The 10,205-nt window shown below is 39.6% G+C and overlaps 1 protein-coding gene across 1 annotated transcript; it reads right to left on the minus strand.

Moving 5' to 3' along the window:
• Window positions 1-36: 36 nt before the first annotated feature.
• Window positions 37-8,780, minus strand: sp1 (Sp1 transcription factor). The gene is made up of 6 exons (XM_004068677.4): window positions 8,677-8,780; window positions 8,004-8,077; window positions 4,748-6,122; window positions 2,980-3,121; window positions 2,461-2,651; window positions 37-1,802 (listed from the first exon to the last, which is right to left on the minus strand). The coding sequence occupies exons 1-6, from the start codon at window positions 8,681-8,683 to the stop codon at window positions 1,498-1,500; spliced, it is 2,094 nt and encodes a 697-aa protein (XP_004068725.1). The 5' UTR covers window positions 8,684-8,780; the 3' UTR covers window positions 37-1,497.
• Between the last annotated feature and the right edge of the window lie 1,425 nt (window positions 8,781-10,205).

Consider the following 10,205-nt stretch of genomic DNA (forward strand, 5'->3'; position numbering starts at 1 on the left):
ATGCTGAAACACAAGCTTGCCGTGAACTGAGAAAGTAGATTAATTTTTAATCAAGCTGTTGGCATTTGCAATAGATGTATAAACACATTATAAAATCCCTTATTTTAAAATGCAGGGGGGACATAAGAGCACTTGTCCAATAAACTTAAGTCACTTTTCTAAAAGGTTGTGAAGATACATTGCACAGATTACAGAGTTTCACAAAGCAGAACTAAAAGGAAAAAACAGCAATGCAAACCATAACTTTAGTAACAACATCCTGCTGTTTTTATATTTAGACATAAAAGAAAACTGATAGGTTTCATTCATACTTGTTCTCCAGTTTTAACATATGCATCATATTTGTACAAAGAAAAACAAAGTTCATTGACCAAAGCCAAACTTCTTTCCAGGCTCTTCTCTGGCAAACGACAGAAAATGAATGAACCTTTGGTTTGAGCTTGTAAACTGTATAAACATTATTGCAGTTTTTTTTCTCTTTTTTTTTTTGCTCTGGCCATAAATGACAGGGGAAAAAACTCAAATTGAAACTGAAAGTGACATTGCTCTCAAATTCTTAAAAGAAAGAAGTACCACAGGAAAGGAAAACTTAATATTACCACAATGTGTCAACTGGAAGATTGGTGCTGTATATAACATTCTATGAAAGCTTTGAAGTTTATACAGTTATTCTATATTGATTTATATATAATAAAAAAATAAAATGAAGATTGTGCATTCAGGAAAGACTAAAGCATTATCCTGCAATCAGGTAAGATGATCCTGCCTAATTTTGATTTTTACAAAAAAAAAAAAAAAAAAATATGTACACTTTTTAAAAAAATGCTTTGATACCACAGATATTAGAGTACAATGGCTTGAATGTGTTCTTACATCAGAGTTATCCCCAGGACTTGCTGGCAGACAATGCTTTTGGCCCAGTTTTGCTGCTGGGTAATTCATCCATGCACTAAGACAGTAGAAATGCAAGCCAATAAAATTACCCAATGTTATCACGACTATCAATCAAGTATTCAGTTTTAGAATCTAAAACATGATGTTTCCTTTGAATTTTAGGGAAATGTTTAACGGTGCTGTGGGCGGGGCAAGACACCTCTGATGCAAAGAGGGGCAAACAAAACAGTCCTGCAGGAAGTAGAGCGAGTGACTTAAGGTCACCTCTTCACTAAAGAAACTAGAGAATATTACTGGTCTTAAATTAACTATCAAATGTCTAATTTCAATCCCACTGGTTTAACTTTGTTGGAACTGGGGGGAAAGTTGGTCTAACTGCCATTCCTTTGCAGGGAAAATAAATTTCACAGTGTTTAATAGAGCATCTTAATCTATTAAATACTACCAATATCTAAATATAAAAATCAAAATTTGAATTTAGCATATATAATGTTGCATTGGTGACCCTTTTCTGTTTTAACACCTTGGAGGTTTTGCTTTATGCCCTTTTTTCTGTTTGTTTTAAGCCCAAATTCCAAACAGGGAATTTCCCCCTCTGTTGATTTAATAATTGTTTCCATTGATCTGGTGAAGGTCCACCTGCATCATATTGATACCACTACTGGCTAAACGAGCTAAGCTTTCTGCAGATAAGGTTTCCATGGTGACGATGGAGTGTTGGTCATTGGCCGACACTGCTCCGCTGCCTGCTTCTGTTCCTGCTGCCGGGGAAGCAGCATCGCCCGCTAACGTGGAGCTGTTGGTAACTGTCCCAACTTTCTTGTTAAAGTGGGTCTTGATGTGCTTTGAGAGATGGTCACTACGCATGAAGCGCTTGGGACATTCAGTGCAGGCAAATCTTTTCTCACCTGGAGAAAAGGGGAAGGAAGGGAGAGAAAAGAAAACATTTTAGGCACCTGCTAGATTGACTTTTTGCAACATAAAAGTACTCATTTCTTTAGACTGTCAGTATTTATCTTTTTATTTACAGCCATGGTCAAATATCAGCATCCTTGCAATTTTGTCAGATAATTATTGCAATTGTAAATGTTCATATGTTTATTGTTTTGGACTACAATTTTGGCACCATGTAAAAGCCTTTTAAGCATGTGATACTCCAGTAATTTGTGTTTAGACACACCTGTGGCACCTAACAGGTGTGGGCAATATAGTAATCCCGCCTACAGCCAGTTATAAATGGAGAAATGGAGGACTCTGATCACAGCTGTTCCTGTTCCTTTGTTTTTTCCAGCGCAAAAAACTAAAACACAAATACCAAAACATCTGGAACAATTCTCAGAAAAAAGTGTGACATTTTCGGACAGAATTGCCAGGGCGCCGGCCTTTGGAGCCATGACTACAACAGAGGCAGCAGCTGGACTCTCCCAGAAGAAAATAGTTATTTTATAGGCTTATACACGTCATTCGTGGTGAGGTTCGTGGTCATGACATTCCAGTACACAAGACCAATACTAGCAAACGCACACTGTTAAAGCAGGTTTGTGTAAAGTAAATCCTAATTTCTACCTGTGTGTGTCCTCCGGTGGCGCTGGAGCTCATCTGAACGCGTGAATCTTTTACCGCAGAAAGACCAGTTGCAGACGAAGGGGCGTTCTCCTGTATGCCAACGAAGGTGGGCTCGGAGGTGTGAGGTCTTCCCGTAGATTTTCCCACAGCCGCTTATGTGACAAATGTGCTGCTTCTTTTTAGTTGGATCACTGATTAATACAAACAAAATAAAATAGAAAAAAAACAAGTTGATTAATTTTAATAATTGTCTGAATATTGAATTTGTAATTTTGAACCTGTGTGAACCAGAGGTCATTTTAGTTTAAAATCAGTTTTCTGTCATTTATCAAGTTACATTATCCATAAACTGGATGTGTAATTTTGCTTAAAGTTACCAAGACCACCATATGTCATTAAACTCCAAGCAAAAACTGAGCTTTGCCACATGCCGTATACTGAATCTAAATGAATGAATCTAAAACTATATGAATTTGATGTAAACAAGGAGAGCCACTGAAAATGAGTTTTGTCCCATACCGTGCCTCTCCATCCTTGCACATTGGACAGGTACACGCCTCTCTGCGGTTACGTCGACCCTGATTGGGTGGGCTGATGTCCTCATCGTCCATGATCATACTGTCCTCTAAACCGTCTCCACCTGTGATTAGCGGCTGCTCTCCTACGATAATAGAAGAGAAAGGGTTCGAATAATGTATATCAGAGCTGCCCAACCCCTGACCCTTGAGGATCCACCACCCTGCAAGTTTTCCAGCTCTCACTTCCCTTTTTGCTGCAGATTACATGAACGTAGAAACACTCAGGTGTTTCCACATTCTGATTGAACACACCTGATCCAGGTAATCAGCAGCAGGTATGGTGGTGGATCTTCAGGCCCAGGCAGACCTGATCTGAAGGGTGGCTCAAGAAAGCTTCTAGTCCTTTAACCCTTATGCTATCCTAGGCACTTTAATGTTGGGAGTGGGGTCATCTGGACCCCACAAGACAGTGCGCTGAACCTTTTTTCTTCAATGACATGTGATCTTCACTGGTGTCCATGGATTACATGAAATCCTCTCCACCTTTATCTACCTTTGTCATAGTAGGGAGAACACGTCAATCGTCATCTTGACCCCATAGGATAGCACAAGGGTTAAGAGCTGCATTTCATTTCTCATTTTATCACACAAAGTGTTTCATAAACTTTTCCCCAAAGAAAAACCTGCTCCATACCTGGTGGAGTTAGTGTAAAGGATTTCATTACCAACAGATAAAATATTGAAATTGTGTCTAAAAAAGTCATTTTGGAGAAAAGCATCTCTAATAGGGCGGCACGATATGAGGAAAACTCGCAATATGCGATATTTAAGATTAATATTGCGATAACGGTATAATTTGCGGTATATAAACAAATAACAAAATAAACAAAAACATCATTCCCATTTAATTGCAACAGTTTAAAAATTATACTCCAAATGACCCTCGTTGACATAGGAGACAAACAACATAATAGGCCTCCATCCAATTGGTCAACAAGGTGAAGGCGTCCATCCGATTGGTCAAATGCATAAAGGGATTTATTTGATTCGTTAAATGCTTCAAGCTGGCATAAGGTTGTTTTAACACATTTAAGGTTTACGATTTATTGCGATTTTCACTGTCTTTTGCGATATGCATATTGCAGAGCTGGTTATTGCGATAACGATAAATTTGCGGTATATTGTGCAGGCCTAATCTCTAATATACATTCACAAACTTGACATTTACCGCAGTTTTGGATATTGCAATAAAAGCAACAAACTATTTGTTTACTTAGTGAACAACTGGTAAAGTCTTGATAGAGTGATCTAAATATGTTCCCACTGTAGCTATAATATGATCGTGTTAAGTAATACAGTGGCACAAAGAGGTCAGAAGAAAAAGAGCTGTACCTGCTACTCAGGTACATGATGTGCAGTAAAACGTTCAGACAAACTGAACTAGTTAAACTGGTTAAACTAGAACTGAATATATCACTGAAACAAAAAAAGCACTTGTGTCAAAAACAAACAAACAGCAAGTTAGAGTTTAGGGAGAATTTATTTGACTTTAGTGTTTTAATTGTACTGGTTCTATATCTAAACAGACTACTTATAAAAATCTATTGATTTACTGTTATTTACTGTTAAAAAAAAAAGCTGGAAGACCATGAAAATTGGTTGATTACAAAGACAGCAAGTATAAAACAACACCAACTAGTAAAATGCCCCCCTGCCCCTCAATCACTACACCAAATGAGTCCAACTAGTGATGAAAGGCGCAGACTCACCTGCTGGGTTGGCGATGCTGATGGGGACTCCTGGTATCTGGTGCATCTGCAGTCCAGCACTCCCGAGGGTGTTAAGGTTTATGGTCTGAATGCCTGGGATCTGCAACGTGTTGACAGGTACTGCTCCTGCACCAGTGTTGCCCTGAGCTTGGCCGAGTTGGGATATAGACTGCACAGGGGCCAATGCAATCTGTGCCCCAGTTGGGCTCTGAATCTGAATGGTCTGCCAGCTGACCTGGCCATTGGGGCCCACGGTGCGCAGGAGAATAGGTCCTGTGTTTGGCATAATTTGAAGATTTTGAAGGCCCTCCTGACTGAGTGTTGGAGCTGCAAACACTTGGCCGCCAGCCTGGATAGTCTGAAGAGATGTTCCACCTTGGATGACCTGTTGAGGCTGTATGAGGATTTGCTGAGGCTGCTGTCCATTCCTGTTTTCTGGCTGAACAGCGACCCCAACAGACGAGGGGCTCTGTTGGAAACTTCCTGTGCCTGATCCATTGTTCTTCTGTGTTTGGGTGATTCCATAAGAGGTGGTCTGTGTTGTGACAGTGGATACATTGGTCATGTAACCAGCCCCAGAGGATACAGGTTGCTGCGTCTGATTTTCCACTTGTTGGTGACCCCCTCCATCTCCAGCACAGTTTGCATCTCCCCCTGTAGCACCTGTGCTGACAGGCAGCAAGGTGATGTTTCCATTGAGAGACACTGGCATGTTTGCCAAGATTTGAGGTTGGTTCTGTAACACACCATTACCCAAGCTAATGCTTTGTATGGGAATGGCTCCTGGAAGGACACTGGGCATAGTTATAATGTTTCCTGATGTGCCAGTTCTGTTGGCTGCTGCAGCTATGATTTGCTGCCCGTTGGGAGAGGACACTATCTGAAACTGCTGACCTTGTCCTGTTATCCCAGACTCCTGCTGAGGAGCTGCAAAGTGCAGCTGCTGGCCGTCTACTGTCTGAAACTGGGGAATAACCTGGTACTGAATATTGGGCATCATGCCCGATATGGTGGTAAGCACCTGCTGACCTGTCACTGATGGAGCCTGAGCTAAAACATATTGCTGTTGTTGCTGCTGCTGCTGAGCCTGGCTGCACACTGCAGCTTCAGATGTTGACAGCACCTGTCTGCTCTTTTCCCCTCCTGTCATCACCCCTGTAGAATCGGTGGTTGTGGTAGTGTTACAGCCAGCGGTTGTCTGGAGGCTAAGAGGTACAACCTGCCAGCCATTGGCATTGGAGGTGAAAATTTGGTTTATCTTCAGCTGCTGCTGCTGAGTTTGATGCTGGTCTGCAGATGAATCGTTTTCCCCCGGTGGTTCAATTCTACTGCACGTGGCTGCCAGCAGAGCAAGGGGAGATGGCTGCTGAGAGTCCTAAAAAATAAAGAAAATGGCATCAGTACAGACAAAACGCCATATTTTAAATATTTATCATATGTTTGCTGATAAAATAAACTAAAGAAACAGTAATGGCAGTAAAATAAACCTATTTAGACAGAATAACTGTACACTGTACAGTGAAATAAAATATTTTAGTAGGTAGTCCTTAACCCTTTTCAGGCCACTGACTGTTTAATGTCAGACAAGGCTGAGGTAAAAGTCCACATTTTTTTAAGTTTTCAGTTTCCCTTAACTTTTGATTGTAAAGTTTATTTTCATTCTCTGTAAAATATCTGCAGAGGATTGAAATTTTATTTGTAAACTAGAATCATTCAAATGTGACAAATTTCCCCTAAACTCATAAATGTTAAAGTGGAAGCTAAAAAATTGGCACCAACTTCAGTCTTGTCCAACTTTTAAAGTGCAACAGATTAAAAAATAAAATAACATTACTTAAACACGTATTAAAAGATGAAAAAAAAGATTATTATCATGGTGTTTGGGAACTACTGTAGATAAATCCGTATTTTGAGTACAGACTACTGGTTTTTGTCTGTTAAATACAACTTTCTTTTTCTCTGAAGTCACTGGGTCTTTTTTTCTGCCAAAAAAAGACAAAAAAACATCTTTTAAATACATTTTTTGTTGTTGTTAACTTTGCTGTCTTGGGGGTTTCAACTTAGCGGTCTATGCTACTGGTTTAAGAAAGTAATAGATGGTTTGTCGACAAGTAACAGAGTGACTTGACATGCGTCAAAAACGAGTCGGATCAGTTGAGGAGAATTCTGTTTTTAAAGATAGGATAAGATATGCCTTTATTGTCATTGTCCATTTGGACAATGAAATTACAGCAGTCACGATTACAGTGCAAAAAACAAATCTAACAAAGTATAATGTAAAAATGTCAATATGCACAGAGTGTACCAAGAATGTGTGCAAATATGCAAAATAAGAAATGTGCAAAAATAAAAATGTATGCAATTATGTGCAGAGTGATATGTACAGATTTAAACATGTCAGATGTGCAAAACAGCATGGAGCTATGGAAGTGTTGACAATTTTACACGGAATAAATACAGTTTCTTTCAAAATCAGATTATAAATAAAACAAAAACAAAAATGTAGGTCATAGTTTCTTTCTCTATGTGCCGGTACCAACTATCCCACGGACTGGTACCGGTCTGCGTCCTGGGGTCAGGGGCCACTGATTTAAATGATTGCTATTAAAAAAGTGTGATATTTACAGCTCTTGTGTAATCTTGAAAAATTCACAATGGCAAACCAAAAAAAAAAGGTCAAAAATATTTCAGTAGGGATTTCAAATGATTGTATAATATGTTAAAAAAAATAATCTTGACAGGACTTTAGGTCTAACAAAAGAAAACGATGTAAACATATTTTATGCTAAACAAACACCAATGTAAATATGGATTATTGAATTAAATAGGTGGATTTGCTCTGTGTTCATGGCAGGATTTAGGGAGTGGGCTTCAGATGGAGGTGGGGGTTGAGGTGGGGTATGGGAGGGACCACAGTTGAGAGGAGTAGTGGCGGGCTCGGCTTCCCCCTCCTCCCAAGCCCACCCCTCTCCCTCCCACACTTTATGTTGCCCTATAAACCAGCGCACCACACTGGCCACCCCCTCAAAGGCATGCCAAATGGGCCGAACAAAACGCACTTGTAGTGCCGGGGGTTGACGGGAACACCCAGTCTGGGAGATTTTTACCTGCCCAGTCCCCACCCCGGTGACATGTGCTCTGGGGAGAAATAAACAACCGGTCCCGAATAACGCCTTCGAGCTAATTCAACAAGTAGCGAAAACAAACCAGGCCAAGACTGACTAAAATCAACAGTCCGAGTGAAGGATAAACCTACTTGTGAGTTAGTGTTCCGCTTCTGAGAGAATCCTCCGCCACTCTCCACTGCGGCCATTTCACCTTGTTGCTGATCTGCGGAAGAAGAGTTGCAAGATTCCCAACTTCAACAAACAGCAAAACACGAGTTTCAGACAATGCGACTCTTTAACACAAGTTTAAACCTCAGACGGGACAAAAATAAAACGTCTTATATATATAAAACTCTAAGTCTGTTTTGTCTTTTTGTAGCGGCTTTTCCAAGAAAAGCAAATGTATAAATGGCAAAGTACTCACGGGGCAAGCTAGCTCAATAGCTAAGCTAACATCAACTAATGGCAAGTGATGTTCTAAGAAATCGCTCTTGAATCTCTTTGAGACTTCAGTTAATCTCTAAAATGTAACGGACTACATGGGCTAAGAATACAGATTGGTCCTGAAAGTACACAGATTTTAGTGTCACTTACGAACAACTTTTTGCCGTTTCGCTAAATGTTGTTAGCCAAGTTCCAACAAGTAGCGTTAACGTCGTTAGGTTTGCTGGCCACTTTTTGACTGCATGTTTATGGCAACTCGATATATAATACTGTGCGTTTACCGCTGCTTATTTGTTTTAAAAAATGTTCTTACTACAATAAAAACTCTGTCAAGCTAAAGATACATAACATACCACTGAGTTTTAAAACTTCACTTACTGCTCATATTTGAAGACGGGAGGAGTTTCTGTGCTCTTTTTCTGCTTAACAACTTTTCACAACTTCACACAAACTTGATAGCCCCTTCCCTTTGAAGGAAAGCACAGAGGTGCGTTTAATTTAGGTACCTTTGTAGCCCGCCATCTTTGTTCTATGTAGTCATAGAAAGAGAACACATTTTTAAAAGTAGGTGCGTTTTAACTATATTAATATATTTGTTTTAAAAACTAAATACACATTGAAAATAGAGCCCCTTAAACCGAGATTTTCTTAAAAGTTAAACGAGTAAAGGTAATTTATAGTTGCATCCATTAACATGTAAAATATAAGACAATTTACTGTAGCTAGGTTTATTTTTCCTGCAAGAAAAAAAATGTTTAGAAAAGTTACTAAGTGAGACTATTTTAAATCAAAATTTTATTTAAAAAATGTATAAATTGATTATCTAGTGTTACTGTCATTCCATTAACGTAGAAAACAAGCGCACCCCCTAGAAAAGCGCCTTGTGAAAGATTACTTCAATCTACCAATCAAACCGTATGTCTCTGCCTCTTACCGTCAGCCAACCAATGGAATTTGAGAAAAGGTGGGTGATATAGGGCGGGTTCATCCACGTTAGGCTGCGCTCCTTAGTCTAATTGACATTGGTTATGTTTTCCGCGTTTCTAAAATGTTGACATATATACGCACGGATTTCTTTGTATAATTCCGAAGAAGGTCTTATGTTTAAACTTAGAAATCGTGCTTAGATTTGTGTCTTGAATTAAAACCTGGAGGTGGGGAAAAAGGAGGACTGTCGATTTGAGTCTTGCCTCCGTGGCCGCTGGCCACTCCTTTTTGTGGCGGATGGGTTGGTAAACACTAGGGAGGAGGCGGGAGAAGGCAGCCAGGGTGGAGAAAAAAAACCTCCACCGTCCTCCAGACACCGACTACAGATGGCTGGGAGTGGAAAGCGCCTCTCGTAGGGGAGGGCTTTCATCGCTTAGTACGAAAGAGGGCTGTCAGTGAAGCAGCACATGTGTCCATGTAAACAGGCCAGAAGGTGGAGTCCATCCATTCTTAACTTTAGGCTTGGACCCACCCCTCAGTGTCACCACTACAACCAAAAGCCCCTGCTGTAGTAAACACATTTTTAGTATTGGCAAAGAAACAGCAAGAACTGATATAGCAGTTATAACGTAGGACAGACCTGTTGATAAATTTTAATAAAAGTAAACTTTGTCATGTTTAATTCAGGGGCGAAAAGGGCTATTTTAAAGATCCACTCTGATAAAAATCATGTTTTTGGTGTTTTTAACATGTTCTAGTGACATTTTTCCTTTGATGGAGGACATATGTGAAGAAAATTATTGTAAAACTGCATTTTTTGAGTATTTCTTTATTTAGAAATTCAATTTTATGATTAGTATTTCTTTATATATGTTCTCCATTGTAAAAGTAATCGTAAAATTGTTTTAAATTTCATATGATTTACTATGCCCATTGTTTACTACCCCTATGGGTTAAAGGGGAGTGGGGGTGATGTCTAT

Source organism: Oryzias latipes, chromosome 5 (assembly GCF_002234675.1).
Source record: "Oryzias latipes chromosome 5, ASM223467v1".
Lineage (NCBI taxonomy): Eukaryota > Metazoa > Chordata > Actinopteri > Beloniformes > Adrianichthyidae > Oryzias > Oryzias latipes.